General features: G+C 39.0%; 2 protein-coding genes and 11 non-coding genes across 13 annotated transcripts in view; all 13 read left to right on the top strand.

The window, feature by feature from the left end:
• The window catches only part of LOC137100026 (cytoplasmic phosphatidylinositol transfer protein 1-like), a 158,010-nt gene that overhangs the window by 15,587 nt on the left and 123,429 nt on the right, over positions 1–18,994 (top strand). The gene's annotated exons all lie outside the window — the stretch shown is intronic.
• LOC137100027 (rano class II histocompatibility antigen, A beta chain-like) lies at positions 274–2,106 on the top strand. Its single transcript, XM_067477595.1, has 5 exons — positions 274–416; positions 529–795; positions 1,046–1,339; positions 1,420–1,554; positions 1,639–2,106. Exons 1-5 carry the CDS (start codon positions 371–373, stop codon positions 1,707–1,709), a joined length of 813 nt encoding a protein of 270 aa, XP_067333696.1. The 5' UTR covers positions 274–370; the 3' UTR covers positions 1,710–2,106.
• Positions 14,337–14,408, top strand: trnaw-cca (transfer RNA tryptophan (anticodon CCA)). Its single transcript has one exon. It is a non-coding gene; the product is annotated as a tRNA-Trp (tRNA).
• Positions 14,701–14,772, top strand: trnaw-cca (transfer RNA tryptophan (anticodon CCA)). The gene has a single exon. It is a non-coding gene; the product is annotated as a tRNA-Trp (tRNA).
• trnaw-cca (transfer RNA tryptophan (anticodon CCA)) lies at positions 15,002–15,073 on the top strand. Its single transcript has one exon. It is a non-coding gene; the product is annotated as a tRNA-Trp (tRNA).
• On the top strand, positions 15,631–15,702 carry trnaw-cca (transfer RNA tryptophan (anticodon CCA)). Its single transcript has one exon. It is a non-coding gene; the product is annotated as a tRNA-Trp (tRNA).
• On the top strand, positions 16,029–16,100 carry trnaw-cca (transfer RNA tryptophan (anticodon CCA)). Its single transcript has one exon. It is a non-coding gene; the product is annotated as a tRNA-Trp (tRNA).
• trnaw-cca (transfer RNA tryptophan (anticodon CCA)) lies at positions 16,377–16,448 on the top strand. The gene has a single exon. It is a non-coding gene; the product is annotated as a tRNA-Trp (tRNA).
• On the top strand, positions 17,248–17,319 carry trnaw-cca (transfer RNA tryptophan (anticodon CCA)). The gene has a single exon. It is a non-coding gene; the product is annotated as a tRNA-Trp (tRNA).
• Positions 17,722–17,793, top strand: trnaw-cca (transfer RNA tryptophan (anticodon CCA)). The gene has a single exon. It is a non-coding gene; the product is annotated as a tRNA-Trp (tRNA).
• On the top strand, positions 18,053–18,124 carry trnaw-cca (transfer RNA tryptophan (anticodon CCA)). The gene has a single exon. It is a non-coding gene; the product is annotated as a tRNA-Trp (tRNA).
• On the top strand, positions 18,431–18,502 carry trnaw-cca (transfer RNA tryptophan (anticodon CCA)). The gene has a single exon. It is a non-coding gene; the product is annotated as a tRNA-Trp (tRNA).
• Positions 18,732–18,803, top strand: trnaw-cca (transfer RNA tryptophan (anticodon CCA)). Its single transcript has one exon. It is a non-coding gene; the product is annotated as a tRNA-Trp (tRNA).

The raw sequence follows: 18,994 nt of genomic DNA on the forward strand, positions 1-18,994 counted from the left end.
GACCTGCTTAACCAAAATATTGTATAATGTCTTGCTTGTGTTTTTTTTTGTATGTAGTGTTTTTGTGTTGATTTAGTTGTGTTTATTCTGTGTGTGTGTGTGTGTGTGTGTGTGTGTGTACAGCCACTAATGTATACATCAACTTATAATTTTGAATTTTTTACTTAGGAAAATTAGTACAAAGTCAGTATAAATTAATATTACTAATATAAAGGGCACTGGAACATTCAACTGAGCAAAGGGGCAGGCACATTTTTTTGCTTCCTAGAAGTATCGGTGTACACGGCATTTGTTTCTGTTCATCTGTGAACACAGAAGTGCTGCACATCAGAGCATTTTTGTTCCTGTTGTTACCTACTCATGCAAAAACATGCACTTTCATCATTTTTGTGTGATTTTCTCCTTTTTCACTCCAGGTGAGTTACATCACTTTTGTACTTGAATAGATCAGATCACAGAAATGTTTTAGAAATTGTTGAAAAATTACTTTAAATGAATTCTCTCCGTTTCTTTGTAATTTTTTTACAGTTTACTCTTATGAAGATTATGCACAAGTGAAAGGATGCTGTACATTAAAAGGTCCAGGCTTTAAGGATATAGAGTATATCATCTTGAGTCGTTTTAAAAAGCACAAAATGATGGAGTACAACAGCACAAGAGGCAACTGGACGGGATTCACAGTCTATTCAATTGAACAGGCAAAAAATTTTAATAGTGATCCTGCCGATCCACTACTGAGGGGATTTGAAAAGAAAATTCTTTGTACAGACAATATACCCTCTGTCCAAACAATAGGTATGAACATATTTTACATGAGGTTACTTTCACTTTGTTTATGTTACAGTTAGATTAGATTTGCTAGTTCCAGTGTTTCAGTATTGTCCATGATAACTTCAACCATCATTATTGTTATTTTTTACTTTGCTGCCATGAGCTGTGTACAACACATACAGTAATGTCTCTGACAAAAAGTTTGCATGCATGTGTTAACAGAAAACGCTGGCTTTTAAATAGAAAATTTAAACTTTTGTTTCTCATTTTTCAGATAATCTTACAGTTACACCCACCATCAAGATGAACTCAGTGATACCGTCCAGTAGTAGACACCCTGCCATGGTTGTGTGCAGTGCCTACAACTTTTTTCCAAAACAAATTCGTGTGTCCTGGTTGAGAAACGGACAGGTAGCGACCTCTGGTGTCAGTTGCTCTGAGGTGATGTCTGATGGGAATTGGTACTACCAGATTCATTGCTATTTGGAGTACACCCCAGCTCTATCAGACAAAATTGCCTGCATGGTCGAACACTTCACCCTCTCTGAACCAGTGCTTCGGGTCTGGGGTAAATTGTGATCCATCGTATATATAAGGTGAGAAAATGTAAACTGCATATTCAAAAATATTTCTTTCTCACCTTTCTAGACCCCTCGCTTCCTGAAGCAGAGCAGAATAAAATTGTTGTGGGCATGTGTGGACTGATCCTCAGTTTTGTCTTTCTAAGCTCTGGATTCATCTACTACAAGAAAAAATCTGCTGCATACATTACTGTCTGCCAAGGTGAAGAAAGTCTTGAATGTATTAAACCTGGACACATTGATAAACTTCCATCACTAACATTTCTTCTTATCCCGATTTTAACAGGCCAAAACTCAATTGCCGTGGAAGAATTCAATCCAATTGAAGCAACTACACAAACCATCCAAGATGGATGAATGTCACGATTGTGTGTTTCTCAAGTTTTAGCAATTACCTCTAATCATTATTGGGTGATGGACAGTGAGTGACAATTTCTAGCTTGTGTATAAAAGCCACTAGGCAGTGTATACAGGCACATATACTGTTTATTAACAGCTGCAAAAGCGTAAACTGAATAATAAGCAGTACTCTGTGTGCAAAAAATACGGTAGTGGCTTTATGTCTGTCTACAGTGTGCTGATACGCACTAGTCATTGAAGGCAATATCAACATTAAGACATAAGGAAATTTTTAATCTGTTGTGCTTCTAAATAGTCACAAATAAAATGTATTTTGTAGATTTTGTGTTCAAAGGCTTAGCATAGGAGCTTAAGGGGGTAAGCTGATTAATTAAAGTATCGTTAAAACATCTTTCTCCCTGTTTATTCTTTTTTTTAAATATAAGAATGTGGTGGTGCTGTTGGTAGACTGACCATAGAGTCAGAGGTTTGGGCCCCGCTCTTCCCAACCACATGTAGAAGCGTCTCTGGGCAAGACACTGAAATCACAACAGTCCATCTACCACAACGCAGTGCCGGTCCAAGGCCGATAGAAATTGGGGAGGGTTGTGTAAGGAAGGGCATCCGGTGTAAAAACTGGGCCAAATCAACAATCTACTAATGATCTCCTGTGGCGACCCTGGACTCACGGTTCAGGGTCGGTTTAAAGGACGAAAAAAATGTGTTAGTGCTGTTAAGGTTAAGTGGTATATACTGTACAGTCCACAGTTACCACTTAATCTCGTGATTATCAGGATCTGTGTTACAGTGTTAGCTTTCAGAAGACCAAAGGCACAGAGAATACACGACAAGCAAGAGGTGAAGGTGACTGCAGTGACAATCGTGGAGAGCAGCAATTGGGGAGGTAAAAAGCATTACCTTTAAACCCCTGATACTTGTACACTGTGTGCACACCGTTTGCACACAGTATATTAAAAAGTATATTTGTATATTAAAATTAAAGCAGTAAAACATACGGTAACAGGTAATAGTTTCACTAAAGCCTGCATATATGCAGCTACATGTTAAAGACAATAATTCAATTCATTTTGGGAAACAAAACAATTTTTAAAAGAAAATTAAGGGAAGTAAATGAGGTAAAAACAAACATAACTTTGACTGAAAGTCAATCCAAATCTACCCTGTTGTTCCTTGTTTTAGGTGGTTGTGGTGAATGTTTTCATTGTGAATTAAAGGCTTTGCCTGTTTATCCAGTTTGAACGCATCATTCTTTCTGACGCACTGGAAACAGGTGTGAGAAAGAGGAGAAGTTTAGCGCAGATAATTGCAGAGCTCCAAGAGCAAACTAACAAACGCAGGCTTCAGGACACATGTACTTTTAAATTCTTCTTCTTATCTCAGTGACTCTTTGCACACATGCAAAAAGTAAGTTAGTTTTCAATTATTTTTAACTTATAGCCTAAATGCTGTAATTGTTTGAGCAAAAGAATTTGATAATTGTGTTTTTAGTTGTTGGGTGTCTGTGTGTAGATAGAAATATAGATATGAAGAGTCTGATGGCAGCAGGTATCCGATATCAGGTTAGATATGTGACATGTATCTAACATGATATGTGCTCTTCTAACATATCAATCTACTCATCATATCCAGCTGTTGCTGGATCGACATTGCTACTTTTTTGTAGGATATAATAAACTTTGTCGCGCAAAGCATCCGATGGATGCTTTGCCTCAAGTTATACTCAAATCTCACCGAAACTGGATGGCGATAAAGTCTACTATGCAGACTTTTAGACAGCGGATCTGGTTTGAGATAGCAGGCTCCCTATTGAGGCCCATGTTCTTTGGGCTTATAAATATGCATTATATCACAGCATTATGCAGACAGGTTGTGAAAATTTGGAAACAAGACAAGTCAGGATTATTTATGACCAGAGGGTTGTAAACAGAGGGTTGATCACACAGCATCCTTTAAAAATACTCTTTGTATTTGCATCGTACATTAAAGCATATTTTAATTTTACCTTAAGAGTCTCCAGAAGTCCTCATCTACCCCAAAAATGAAGTGAAAAAGAAAAAAAACAACATTCTCATCTGCCATGTGAAAGGTTTCTGTACTTTATCCAAGGATGTAAAGTGGACCAAGAATGATGTTACATTATCATCAGAAGAAACATGCTCACGTAATCCTGAAGGCACCTCTGATTTTTTCTCCTACGTGCCCTTTCCCCCCCCAAAAAGGAGACATGTACAGCTGCACTTTCAAACATGAGAAACTGGAGAAGCCTCAGACTAAGTTTTGGGGTGAGTGCATAGGTGGCTTTTTGTTTTAATATCGGATTTAAGGTATATTGGATTTGCTAGTAAAATGACACACTTTATGTCGTTTTCTCCTGTCTTCCGCAGAGGTTGATGCAAATATTGACACAACATAGACCAGTATGGGTCCAACCATCGATTTTGGACTTTTGGTTTTTTCTTAGAGAACAGTTTAAATAAAGCTGAATAGCACTGATAATTGATGTTGCTTGTATTCAACAACTAAGTAATCAAACAGTTTTAACATCTAACATTTAAACATGTGATTTACTTACTGTGGGGCTAATGCAAGAAAGACATTCACTTACATCTGTACTGAATTTTCTCATACTGGAATTATGATTTGTTTCTAAAAAATATCATGTCAACATTCTAAGCATAAACAGTTTACTTTGCAGTAAGATTCCCAGGTTACATCCAACTTACAAATATAATGATATACTGACATACATTGTCATTATATCCTAAAACACTGCAATCAATAAAAGCCACCCATTGGGTTTTAGCTTGGATGTGTTGGGAAATAATGCTTCCATAGAATTTGTTGTGTAACTGTTGTAAAATTATCAATCTGGAACCGTGTGTGTATTTTGAAAATATTCATTGACCTTGATAAGTGACCTTGATAATATGTGGCTATTTCTTTCACAAGCTAACTCTAATATTTACTTTTGAAGTTTGCTCAAGGCAGTTTTCAAGAAGCATTAAAACATCTCTTTATATGTTGGCAGTTGAATGTTTCTGTTGGCAACAACACAAAAAGATTCACGTCTCAAGCCAAGTTTCAAGTCTCAAAAGTGAACTAACATGTTTGCATCCAAAATGTTGTTAGTTATTATTGTTTTCCAATAAAATTCCATTTAATATAAAGTTTAAAAATCACCCAAGCACACAACTATAGGACTATAGTTGTGTAGTTTATAGTTGATTTCCAAACTAGAGTCCTAATCATTTTTAATAATATAAGAAATAAAAATAGTCATTGTAATAAGAAAGCAGCAGGAAAAAAAAGGGTGGTGCCATTGTTCTGCATTTCAATGCAGAACTACTTATTTCCTTGTACTTAACAATACTGTTTGGCAGAGAAACTTGGTTTGGTGGATTTATATCAATGTAAAAATGTACATTCATAATTTTATTTTGTGTGTGTGCTCTTCTCATATAATTCTGAGTAAGTACAGTAAAAATCCAGACTTAGAACACATTAAATGTATTATTGGAAACCACTGCAACAACAAAGTACAAAAGTGGCATGTATTTTTTCACTTGATATTGATCCATCAATTGTAGTAGAGGACGATCTCTTTTTTCGCATGCAAATGTTGGAATGAGTTTAACTCACAGTATGATACTTTAATCTACAGTTGAGCAATTTCCCATAATGCTGCATTAGTCTTCACTTTGAACCAACAACCCTTATCCAAATAAGCCACAAGTGCCCCAAGCAAAAAGAATTGATCTGTTAAACCATTACTGTCACAATAAATGAAGCAACCCTAAATTGTCTTTAAATGCTTAGCCCAGTGCAACACGTACTCTACCTGCAGGGAATTCTAGCACATTGTTGTCCAAGTGCACACCCACAAAACAAAGAAGTAATTATTTATGTTGGCAAAAAAATTGTTGCCTAACCCAGTTGGTTTGATGCTTGGTCATATGACTTTACTTTGTTTACTTTGTTGATAATTAACTGTGAAGTCTTTTATTAGTCAGGGTTAGACTATGTCACAGATATCCACTTTAAAGGTGGGAACCTTTAATGTTCCACAGGTCACAGTTCAGGTGGCCTTCCTGCTTCATCCCTTTCCTGCTAGACTTTGCCTATTCCTGTTTTTCCCTCCAAGTAAATCTACATTTGTCATCTTACTTATCCATTATCAATTATCATTATGCCAACTGAGCAGGTTTTTGACAGATTTCTGTTTTTATCATTGTTCTTTTACCTCTGTTGAGCCTTGCCCCAGCCCAAGTTACTTGTCATTATTCCTTTTCTCTCGTCTTCACTCTTCTTTTTTTGCTCCATTTTTCCCCAAGCTGTCTGTCTTAACAGGGCTGTAAGAGGTAGTCTCTTAGTGCATAATAAATGAGACAGTTTTCCCCAACCATCCAAGCTGTATCAAAACACTCCAGACTAAAACAGCAGGGACAAAAAAGCTCATGTAAGACAGACAAGATTTCGTATTTAAACAACCAAATGAGGGCTGTAAAAAAAAGTCACCTGGTTTCGGCACAAGGCTTGATTCTTTCAAAAAGAGGAGGTGATAAATGTGACAGATTCATTATGACTGTGGATATTATCTATTCCTGGAGATCCAAATGACTCTGAAGTTTCAGACAGCTGCACATCAGTACAGCTCCAGAACGAGGTGTGTGCCCCACATGCATATCTTCCATATGTTCTAAACAGCAGCCATCAAAAATCATCTTTGCTGCGGATGTATATCACACCTCCTCATCCTTCTGTGGGCCCCACTTCTGATCCACAGGGGGCTTATTTTTCCAACAACCAGCTTTTCACTGACTTCAAATAAAGATTTGCTGGCATTAAACAGAACCTGGATAGTAATGTGAAACTTATATTTATACTTTTTATTTGCTATTATATATATGGACCTGTAGAGTGTTCGTCATACCACAGTTGTCTTTCTGCATGAGAGAATGAATTTAGTCCATGATCGGCATTTAAGCCTAAGCCTTCTGGTGACACACAACAATAATTCGTTCAAATTGCGACTTTGTTTTGTTCCATCACTTAGTATTTTCCTCTCTAACTAGTTTACAGGGAACAACCTGATAGTTTGTGACGTTACAAAAATATAAGTCACACTGAGACATTTCACTAAAAGCCATAAAAGCTTGACCCGCTGTGTCTGAGGAGACTATCATGCAATAAGATTCATCCACTGTACTCCATGATTGTATGGCAATTGATTAAAGAGATGCTGAGCTAAACCAGCCTGCAACTAAAAAACAGATATTTGTATTGTATATTACCAAGGCTAAAAATATAAGTTCTCTGATAACAACTTGGTGTACACTTCAGAGCCAACTGGTATTGTATGCAAAAGCAAGCACAACACTTTTAGTTTGGGTGTGGGGAGGCTTCAGACAGAGCAGGAAGGAAATGAGAATAACTGAGGAGCAGGAAAGTTGTGTAAGTGTAATGCAAGATATGTGAATATGGCAGAAAAAAAGGTTGAAGGAGAATGTGAAATGTGTAAAGGAAAGAATAAATAGGAAGAGGAGTGGGAGGGGTGGTTAGGGCAAAAAGGAGACAGCTGTCCTCTGTCAAGTCCTCTTATGTAAGGTGTCAACAGTCTGTGAGTTACCTGAACATCTTTTGTCTGCTGCACTGCCCTTGTTGTGCTCTCTCATTCTTGCTTTCTCCTTCTCCTCGATGCTATATCTCAGACCCATCCTCCTCCATCCCTGATCTTTGTTTCTCTTTAGATACATACACGCACATAAACACTCTAGAAACCCTGCCCGGTCTGCTGCCAGGCAGGAAGGAAAGATGATGCATAGTGTAGTAATCCAAAGTGAGTGATCTTAACGTTATGTAATCTTTGGTTCAGTAACCTCAGATGCTGCAGAAATGAAGGATGACAGGACAGCTGGAGAGGAAGGAGTGAAAAAAAGAGGTGTGGGGGCAGTACAGTCTCTCCTGGAGTGATTACTCAATTACACTTCATTCATAATAGTGATTGAACTTAAAAATTGTAAACTGCAATTATAACTAGTCAAAGTCAAAGTCAAAAGTCATAGTCAAAATACATCCATGATGGCACATTAGGCCAAGTCAGTTTGTTATAAGATGTTTCTCTATGGGCATTTCAGAATCACCAATTAACCTAGGATGCACTGTGGGAGGAAACCAGAGTACCTGGAGAAAAGTCATGCAGGCAGAGGGAGAACCTGCAAACTCCACAAAAAAAGGCCACAGCTGGCAGGTAGATTCAAAACGCGGGCCTTCTAGCTGTGAGGCGACATGGCCATTCTTGGCATCCTCCTACAATACCTACAGTATGTCATTGCTATGGCATGCGAATTTATCAAACCACTCACCTTAACATTTTGCTGAATCTGCATAAATACAGCAAACGCTGCCAGTTGTGTTCACTCGCTTGCCAACAGCATGTCAGCACTTCTGCTTAAGCAGCAGTTTGGTGTGTGCACTGTACTCTAGTCTTTGCTAAGGTTAGAATTAATATTAGTTTTTGAGTGGCAGTTTTTGAGTGTTTTTTGAGGGTTTTGTCCTCATAGTGCAAGAACATGTGTTTGTGTTCACACTCAGCTGGTGATCAGGATGTCTGCCATGACATGTCTGACTGAGAAACTCTTATTCACTGACCATCATCTGTGAATTATGCACATATGTTATAAAGCACATAAAGCTGAACCTTAATAACAGTGAGCCAGCAGTTGTGTCCGGGAGCTCAGCACCAGCAATAATTTAACCAGGTCTGCCAAGGGTGTGTGTTAAGTGTGTGTAAGATGCCAGTCTCTATTATATGCACTGAAGTAACCAGGTTACTCAGAAAAAACAGCATTCACAGATAACCTGGGAAAGATTTTAAATTCACTTGAAGCAACAGTATGCTACCTTTTTGAAAATGATTTGGTAGAAATATTCTTCATGACTTATCTTGATGTGAAGAGGCGCTGTCAAATCATCCTGGCTGAGTATATTTCATGTTTCATGCTACTTGCAAGTTTGATTGCATGGTCACTTTTCTCAAACATGAGAGGAAGTGAGTGAGGAATAGAAAGACAGCATCACTCTTTTTCACAGCACAAACTGTCTATACTGAAAAAAAAACATGTTGGGTTCAAAATAACGATGAGGTGGCATTACTCTGTGTAAACGTCCATTCATTCGGCTTTTTACTCTACTGCATCTTTTTACCCTGTACCAGCGCTCTTAGCTACATGTGTACATGGCAGAGAAATAATTGGGTTTTTTTGGGGGGGGGGGGGGGGGGTTTGGCTTATTCCGTGAGTTCAGGGTCGTCACAGCGGATCATTGTCCGCATGTTGATTTAGCAAATTTTACACCGGATGCATTTCATGACGCAACCTTCCCCAATTTCTACCGGGCTTGGACCAGCACTGCACAGCTGGGGATGGGGCTGTTGGGGGTTCAGTGTCTTGCCCAGAGACACTTTGATAGAGAAATGATCATTACCCAAAACCTCAACTACAGACACCAGGTTTTCCATTTACAGTTCAGAAATCAGCTTTCTCCAGAAACCCAACTATTACCTGGTTACTTAAGTCCAATTAAAATAGGAGTACTTCCCACCATCCTTTGCGTCTTCTTCTGACAGCCTGGATTGAAGATGTTAATGAATCAGGCCCAGTGTGTGCTCATATTCTCTGGTCTGAGGTGTTAAAGATTGTATCCTGTATTACACCACCTGAACAGTGAGTGCCCTGGGTGATGAGGGCTATGCTTTGTTGCCAGAGCAGTAAGAGGACAAAATCTCTATGGGGTAGAAAGGAGCACATATTCCTCACTGCAGTCTTTACCAACCAATGGAGAGCTTTCCTTTCCCATTTTGAAATTTTGTCAAACCACACAGTGATCTATCTAGTCAAGATGCTCTCCCCGAGTCCATTGTAGGCCTGTGTGAGGAGCCACTGCTCTGCTTTTTACCCTGGCTGGTTATTCATTCTGACTATTAAATATACATCTGTGGTCCAAGGATTGGAATATATTTGTCCAATCTTTGCCAATGTAAATAAATTAGGCTCCATTTACATTTAGAAGATTTGTATTTGGCCATTGTGCCGAGCATCTGCTGTGAGAGGCTGGGTGTTTATATCTGTGTTTGACCATTAATGTTAAAATAATTCATCCACCATATGGACAAAGTAGATAAAACAATGTGAACAGATTTCCCAAAGCTATATATGTTAGAATTCTGTAAAGAATGTTAGCCACAAATAATACACATATTAAATCAATTTACTGCTAAGGAATTTGAAATGTTTACTTGGCCTGTAAATTATTACACAAACTGTATATGTGTATGTGTGTGTGTGTGTGTGCATGTCGATATAGATACTTTCCCTTTTTCACCTTCTCCATCTTACTCTCACACACCAAGTCATATGAGTCGTATGACAGTAATAGTTTTTCCCAAACAGATCAATGCTTTTTGTTGGGGCACTTGTGGGTTATTTGGATAAGGTTGTTGGTTCAAATCCTGTTCCTTCCTGCCCAAATCTTGAAGTGACACACACACACACACACACACACACATACACATACACACACAGCTTAAAATGGAGCTCAAAACACAGAAGCTTTTTATCTGAACAGGAGCACAGTCATTTATCCAAGAACACTGAGCACTTAAAGCAGTAATTACTCTGGCTGTGGTTGAATTTTAATTACATGTTAGCACTGTGCCCAGTATTGTCTCATCTGTGTGTGGTCTTATCTTGCGCTCACACTAACACACTCCTTGGCTATAGCACATTGACCACAGCTCCCGCCACCTGCTGCTATTTTAGAACAGAGAGCCAGAACATCAGAGACACAGAGTTTAATCACCTTATACTAGGCTCACTGCTTCATCTTTAAATACTGTTATACATGTTTTACATTTTATTTTTTACAGCTACAGTTACAAAATGTCATGTCTTAATGGGACAATCTTTTTTTTTCTTTACCTGACTTAAGGACAGTGGATCAATTGTAAAGCCCCAAGTCTGTGATTTGTGACATAGGCCTTTATAAAAACAAGTCATTTTATGTGACAATAAAGATTTGTTTCATGAATTTTTAGTCTTTTGCCTACATTTGAATTTAACCATGATATTGTGGCAGTTTTTAAACATATATTTCGGCTTTGGAAATAACATGGTATCACAGACACCATATTTGCTTTCCATTTTTGTATAGGATTAAAACATTTGACATAGTTACATAGTAAGTAGTAAACATCAGATAACCATCTGCTGACCATAGCTTCATATTTAATGGATAGATGCAGAGGAGTGTAGAATATTATCTTTGTATTGGCAAAAAAAAACTTTTCAATTCAGAAAGGAGTCAAACAAATATTTGGTAGCGTTCATCGCCTTTATCTTCGCAGAGTTTGTCCTTACAAATGATTATATTTTATACTACTATTATGCAGTTTAACATACATTCTTATAATGTTTTTCTCACTAACATACATCCTGATATGTGTCCAGATGCAACCTGGTTGAAACTTGTTTTGACCAAAAATCCCTGTTACAGTAATAGTTTGACAAACCTAACATTTTACTCCCATCTCCACAATCTCCCTTAAAGAGGCAGAAGGAGAACAGAGCACTGTTGTCGGAGTAATTTTCTTTAGCATCCTAATAAATCATATCAGAGCAAACCTGACACCCCCAGCTTTCCACTGGCCATGAAAACCGGATGCCTTATTAAAAACAGTGAATGCATATTGCATTTGAAACTCTACTTAAAACAATTGTTTAAGTAGAGTTTTTAAGAATTGTTTATAATGTTTATTATAATTCAGTTAAATACAAGCTGTATAGAAGTTATCTAAGGTCTAAATGTAAGGTCTAACTGCAAATTATGCAATATGATAAATAATTTTAAATTAAAATTAAAATATTTTAAATTGAAATAGCCCCTTAGATGCCTAAAATAATCTCCATTTCTTTAATGTTTTCCATTTCAAATTCATTCCATAGGCATCAATGCACCCCGATACCATCAGAGATGCAGGATTTTGAGCTGAATGCAGACCCACCTCCACCTTGAACCCCTCTATCACACCTACAGCTCACCTCACCACGGTCTTACAGCTCTCACACATGTCCTGCACCACTCTAACATACTTCTCTGCCACTCCAGACGTCCTCATACAATACCACAGCTCCTCTCTCTGCACCCTGTCATACGCTTTCTCTAAATCTACCAAGACACAATGCAACTCCCTATGACCCTCTCTGTACTTCTCCATCAGCATCCTCAAAGCAAATACTGCATCTGTTGTAGTCTTTCTAGGCATGAAGCCATATTGCTGCTTACAAATGCCCACCTCTGCCCTTAGCCTAGCTTCCAGTACTCTTTCCCACAACTCCATTGTGCGGCTCATCAGCTTTAGTCCTCTGTAGTTGCCACAGCTGTGCACATCTCCTTTGTTCTTGCTCCACACCAGTCACCTCTTTTACTGTCTTTCATTTTCCTCATTCATCAACTCTTTAAATGAATAAGATTAGATAGATATACAGAGATATATATATAGAGAGAGAGACTTATACATATAGAAAGAAAAAAAGGTTGACAGACAAAACAGATATATGTTTTTGGTTTCCTTTTCTCGGGTCAGTTCATCCTGCCAGTCTAACTCTTTAAAGTGACCTCTTAGCTCTCTTGAAATAACTGTCACTCTCATTATTCAACTTCAAGTTATCCAGTGATAGTGCTAAATGTGACTGAACAATCTCTAGTTTAGACAGATACAACAAAATGAGATAACAACACAGTTTAGAAACAAAAAGAGAAATACTGGAAAGAGAAAGTCTACATTTTTGAGGTGTAGAATGAGGACAAGAAGGAAAAAATCTATAACCTATATGTTATGTCCCCACCCCAAAATGGTTTACAAAGAAGTGGGGGCAGTAGAATAAGAAGAAAACCAAAATAAATTTAAACACCAAGGCAGAAAGGAAGACTTACAGTTCATTCACAAAGCAAAAACAACAAGGCCCATGCAATAAGCCCTCAAAAGAGAGAAAAAAGGTAAAGGAGCCCTTTTGTAAAGATCCTTGACAATAGATTGGTTCAGGACAGTCAGTGGGTGTGGACTACATAAGTTAAAATAAACCAATCGGTAAAGCCTCAGCACCTGGAAGGTAGGAAAGAAAAAAAACAAAATGCAGGAAAAACACAAAATGCCACTTACCCTGGTACATAACACTATATTAAGAAACAGAGAAAATGGAGCTGGTAATAAGGCTGCTATATCACAATGTACATCTGAGCTGACAAGACAGCATCTTCGTGATGGCAGCCCACAGTCCTGTTCACACAGACAAAGAAAATGAAGGGGAAAAGATTATTTATGGTCTTTCAAACATTAGCAAGGGCCACTACTCACTCTTGGTCAATGCAGTGAGACAGACAGCATGGACACAGTCACTCATTCATCCGCCAGAGCTCTCAGGTATGTACATAAGCGCTGAAACACAACGGCAGCACAGTAGCTGGCATGTTTACACAATATACTACTCCCCCTAATAAATCTGGGAGAAAAAGGAAAGATGGTGCTTACTGTTAAAAAACTGTTGCTAGTCATCTCTGTGATCCGAGTGGCACTCAGAGGTCCCCTGAGTGGCACTCTGTCCCCATGCTTTCATCTAGCGGAGAGATTTTCAGTATGTGTGCTGCTCAACTATTATCCGTCTGCTTTGTATGTTCTCTGAGAATGTAATTATTGTTGTTGACAAGTTTTCTATGTCTTCTCTTAGCTTTCTTAATATCATGCACATATAAACCCTAAAACATGAAAACTTAGAGACATAGCTTTTTGGTTGTGTTGCATGTCTTAGTCGTTCTATGTCTCTTAGTTGTCATTTTGTCTTTCTGTCGTCGGGTTGCTTTACTGTTGAATTCTTAAGAGAATTTGACTGTAGTGTAGTGTATAAAAACCAACAGCATACATCAGCTATACAGTAAGAAGCCTGAGAAGGACCCACTTAGTGTGTTTCTCGGGCAGCTGTGATTTACAGTATAATGCCATTCTGGGCATGTTAAAAAAGTTTGTATTGCTGTCGTTCCAATTTTTGCCATATAAATCATTTGTGGGGAAGACAGTTTTCCAGACAATGCAAACATTGGCTCTGTTTACCTTCTCAACCTGAGCATCAGCTACTCACCAAGTGATTGCATGTGTTCTTCACCCTTTGTGGCACAATGGCAGCGTGTCTGCCTCCAGATCAGAAGGTTGTGTGGTCAAATAACATCAGCGTCAATAAATTTCATCCTGCTACTTCTGTCTAGCAATGTGCCAATATGGCATTGAGCAATTCCATGTATTTTAAAGGATCTCATTGCTGTTGTTGCAAGTTGCATTACAATAGATCCCTTGTGGGGAGGGGATTTTTATAAGATGTTTGGGGGAGGGTGCATAAAATTGCTCGTTTTTCATCTCCTGGTAGTATTCCAATGAGCCTGACCATGTTTTCAGACTGGACACTCACTAGTTAAGTCGCAGCAGTTTTCAGACTCTGTGGCGCAATGGTAGTTTTTTCAGCTCCTGATAGTATTTCACTGAGCCTGACCATGTCCCTACTTAGCCCACAACACTTTTCAGACTCTGTGGCGCAATGGTAGTGCGTCTGACTCCAGATCAGAAGGTTGTGTGTTCAAATCACATCAGGGTCAATAAATTTTGTCCTGCTACTTCTGCCAAAATGACACTGAGCAATTCCAGGTATTTTAAAGGATGTTATTGCTGTTGTTGCAACTACTTCTGCCAAAATGACATTGAGCAATTCCATGTATTTTAAAGGATCATATTGCTGTTATTGCAAGTTGCGTCACAATAAATCCCTTGCGGGGAGGTGATTTTTATAAAATGTTTTGGGGAGGGTGCATAAAATTGCTCGTTTTTTCAGCTCCTGATAGTATTTCACTGAGCCTGACCATGTCCCTATTTAGCCCACAATAATTTTCAGACTCTGTGGCTCAACGGTAGCGCGTCTGACTCCAGATCAGAAGGTTGTGTGTTCAAATCACATCAGGGTCAATGAATTTTGTCCTGCTACTTCTGCCAAAATGACATTGAGCCATTCTATGTATTTCAAAGGATCTCATTTCTGTTGTGGCACATAAATCCCTTGTGGAGAGAGGATTTCTATAAAATGTTTTGGGGAAGGTGCATAAAATTGCTCGTTTTTCATCTCCTGACACTATTCCACTGAGCCTGACCATGTTTTCAGTCTGGACACTCACTAGTTAAGTCACCGCAATTTTCAGACTCTGTGGCGCAATGGTAGCGCGTCTGACTCCAGATCAGAAGGCTGTGTGTTCAAATCACATCAGGGTCAATAAATTTTGTCCTGCTACTTCTGCCAAAATGACACTGAGCAATTCCAGGTATTTTAAAGGATCTTATTGCTGTTGTTGCAACTACTTCTGCCAAAATGACATTGAGCAATTCCATGTATTTTAAAGGATCATATTGCTGTTGTTGCAAGTTGTGTCACAATAAATCCTTTGCGGGGAGGTGATTTTTATAAAATGTTTTGGGGAGGGTGCATCCCTTGCGGGGAAGTGATTTTTATAAAATATTTTGGGGATGGTGCATAAAATTGCTCGTTTTTCATCTCCTGACACTATTCCACTGAGCCTGACCATGTTTTCAGACTGGACACTCACTACTTGACTCACTACTTGATATTGAGCCATTCCAGGTATTTTAAAGGATCATATTGCTGTTGTTGCAAGTTGCGTCACAATAAATCCCTTGCGGGGAGGTGATTTTTATAAAATGTTTTGGGGAGGGTGCATAAAATTGCTCGTTTTTCATCTCCTGGTAGTATTCCACTGAGCCTGACCATGTTTTCAGACTGGACACTCACTAGTTAAGTCACCGCAATTTTCAGACTCTGTGGCGCAATGGTAGCGCGTCTCACTCCAGATCAGAAGGTTGTGTGCTCAAATCACATCAGGGTCAATAAATTTCATCCTGTTACTTCTGCCAAAATGACATTGAGCCATTCCATTTATTTTAAAACATCTCACTGCTGCTTAAGGATCTTATTGCTGTTGTTGCAACTACTTCTGCCAAAATGACATTGAGCAATTCCATGTATTTTAAAGGATCATATTGCCGTTGTTGCAAGTTGCGTCACAATAAATCCCTTGCGGGGAGGTGATTTTTATAAAATGTTTTGGGGAGGGTGCATAAAATTGCTCGTTTTTCATCTCCTGGTAGTATTCCACTGAGCCTGACCATGTTTTCAGACTGGACACTCACTAGTTAAGTCACCGCAATTTTCAGACTCTGTGGCGCAATGGTAGCGCGTCTCACTCCAGATCAGAAGGTTGTGTGCTCAAATCACATCAGGGTCAATAAATTTTGTCCTACTACTTCTGACAAAATGATATTGAGCCATTCTATGTATTTCAAAGGATCTCATTTCTGTTGTGGCACATAAATCCTTTGTGGAGAAGAGATTTCTATAAAATGTTTTGGGGAGGGTGCATCCCTTGCGGGGAAGTGATTTTTATAAAATGTTTTGGGGAGGGTGCATAAAATTGCTCGTTTTTCCTCTCCTGACACTATTCCACTGAGCCTGACCATGTTTTCAGACTGGACACTCACTAGTTAAGTCACCACAATTTTCAGACTCTGTGGCCCAATGGTAGCGCGTCTGACTCCAAATCAGAAGGTTGTGTGTTCAAATCACATCAGGGTCAATAAGTTTCATCCTGTTACTTCTGCCAAAATGACATTGAGCCATTCCATTTATTTCAAAACATCTCACTGCTGCTTAAGGATCTTATTGCTGTTGTTGCAACTACTTCTGCCAAAATGATATTGAGCAATTCCAAGTATTTTAAAGGATCATATTGCTGTTGTTGCAAGTTGCGTCACAATAAATCCCTTGCGGGGAGGTGATTTTTATAAAATGGTTTGGGGAGGGTGCATAAAATTGCTCGTTTTTCATCTCCTGATAGTATTTCACTGAGCCTGACCATGTTTTAAAACTGGACACTAACAAATTAATTCATACGATTTTCAGACTCTGTGGTGCCATGGTAGTGCGTCTGACTCCAGATCAGAAGGTTGTGTGTTCAAATCACATCAGGGTCAATAAGTTTCGTTCAGCTACTTTTGCGGTAGCGCGTCTGACTCCAGATCAGAAGGTTGTGTGTTCATATCACATCAGGGTCAATAGGTTTCATTCTGCTACTTTTGCGGTAGCGCGTCTGACTCCAGATCAGAAGGTTGTGTGTTCAAATCACATCAGGGTCAATAAATTTTGTCCTGCTACTTCTGCCAAAATGACACTGAGCAATTCCAGGTATTTTAAAGGATCATATTGCTATTGTTGCAAGTTGCGTCACAATAAATCCTTTGCGGGGAGGTGATTTTTATAAAATGTTTTGGGGATGGTGCACAAAATTGCTCGTTTTTCATCTCCTGGTAGTATTCCACTGAGCCTGACCATGTTTTCAGACTGGACACTCACTAGTTAAGTCACTGCAATTTTCAGACTCTGTGGCGCAATGGTAGTGCGTCTGACTCCAGATCAGAAGGTTGTGTGTTCAAATAACATCAGGGTCAATAAGTTTCATTCTGCTACTTTTGCGGTAGCGCGTCTGACTCCAGATCAGAAGGTTGTGTGTTCAAATCACATCAGGGTCAATAAGTTTCGTTCAGCTACTTTTGCGGTAGCGCGTCTGACTCCAGATCAGAAGGTTGCGTGTTTAATTCACATCAGGGTCAATAAATTTTGTCCTACTACTTCTGCCAAAATGACATTGAGCAATTCCATGTATTTTAAAGGATCATATTGCTTTTGTTGCAAGTTGCGTCACAATAAATCCCTTGCGGGGAGGTGATTTTTATAAAATGTTTTGGGGAGGGTGCATAAAACTGCTCGTTTTTCATCTCCTGGTAGTATTCCACTGAGCCTGACCATGTTTTCAGACTGGACACTCACTAGTTAAGTCACAGCAATTTTCAGACTCTGTGGCGCAATGGTAGGGCGTTTGACTCCAGATCAGAAGGTTGTGTGTTCAAATCACCTCAGGGTCAATACATTTCATCCTGTTACTTCTGCCAAAATGACATTGAGCCATTCCATTTATTTTAAAACATCTCACTGCTGCTTAAGGATCTTATTGCTGTTGTTGCAAGTTGCGTGACAATAAATCCCTTGCGGTGAAGTGATTTTTATAAAATGTTTTGGGGAGGGTGCATGAAATTGCTCGTTTTTCATCTCCTGACACTATTCCACTGAGCCTGACCATGTTTTCAGACTGGACACTCACTAGTTAAGTCACTGCAGTTTTCAGACTCTGTGGCGCAATGGTAGTGCGTCTGACTCCAGATCAGAAGATTGTGTGTTCAAATCACATCAGGGTCAATAAGTTTCGTTCTGCTACTTTTGCGGTAGCGCGTCTGACTCCAGATCAGAAGGTTGTGTGTTTAAATCACATCAGGGTCAATAAGTTTCATTCTGCTACTTCTTCCAAAATGACATTGAGCCATTCCAGGTATTTTAAAGGATCTTATTGCTGTTGTTGCAGGTTGCGTCACAATAAATCCCTTGCGGGGAGGTGATTTTTATAAAATGTTTTGGGGAGGGTGCATAAAATTGCTCGTTTTTTCAGCTCCTGATAGTATTTCACTGAGCCTGACCATGTCCCTATTAAGCCCACAATAATTTTCAAACTCTGTGGCTCAACGGTAGAGCGTCTGACTCCAGATCAGAAGGTTGTGTGTTCAAATCACATCAGGGTCAATGAATTTTGTCCTGCTACTTCTGCCAAAATGACATTGAGCCATTCTATGTATTTCAAAGGATCTCATTTCTGTTGTGGCACATAAATCCCTTGTGGAGAGAGGATTTCTATAAAATGTTTTGGGGAGGGTGCATAAAATTGCTCGTTTTTCATCTCCTGACACTATTCCACTGAGCCTGACCATGTTTTCAGTCTGGACACTCACTAGTTAAGTCACCGCAATTTTCAGACTCTGTGGCGCAATGGTAGCGCGTCTGACTCCAGATCAGAAGGCTGTGTGTTCAAATCACATCAGGGTCAATAAGTTTCATTCTGCTACTTCTTCCAAAATGACATTGAGCCATTCCAGGTATTTTAAAGGATCTTATTGCTGTTGTTGCAACTACTTCTGCCAAAATGACATTGAGCCATTCCAGGTATTTTAAAGGATCTTATTGCTGTTGTTGCAACTACTTCTGCCAAAATGACATTGAGCAATTCCATATATTTTA

Source organism: Channa argus, chromosome 15 (genome assembly GCF_033026475.1).
Source record: "Channa argus isolate prfri chromosome 15, Channa argus male v1.0, whole genome shotgun sequence".
NCBI lineage: Eukaryota > Metazoa > Chordata > Actinopteri > Anabantiformes > Channidae > Channa > Channa argus.

Bases quoted from the DNA above. Each gene is read 5' to 3' on its own strand.
- LOC137100027 (XM_067477595.1), top strand. From the start codon at position 371: ATGCACTTTCATCATTTTTGTGTGATTTTCTCCTTTTTCACTCCAG. The intron at 417-528 runs GTGAGTTACATC...ATTTTTTTACAG, and splicing joins TTTCTCCTTTTTCACTCCAG to TTTACTCTTATGAAGATTAT. The intron at 796-1,045 runs GTATGAACATAT...CTCATTTTTCAG, and splicing joins ACCCTCTGTCCAAACAATAG to ATAATCTTACAGTTACACCC.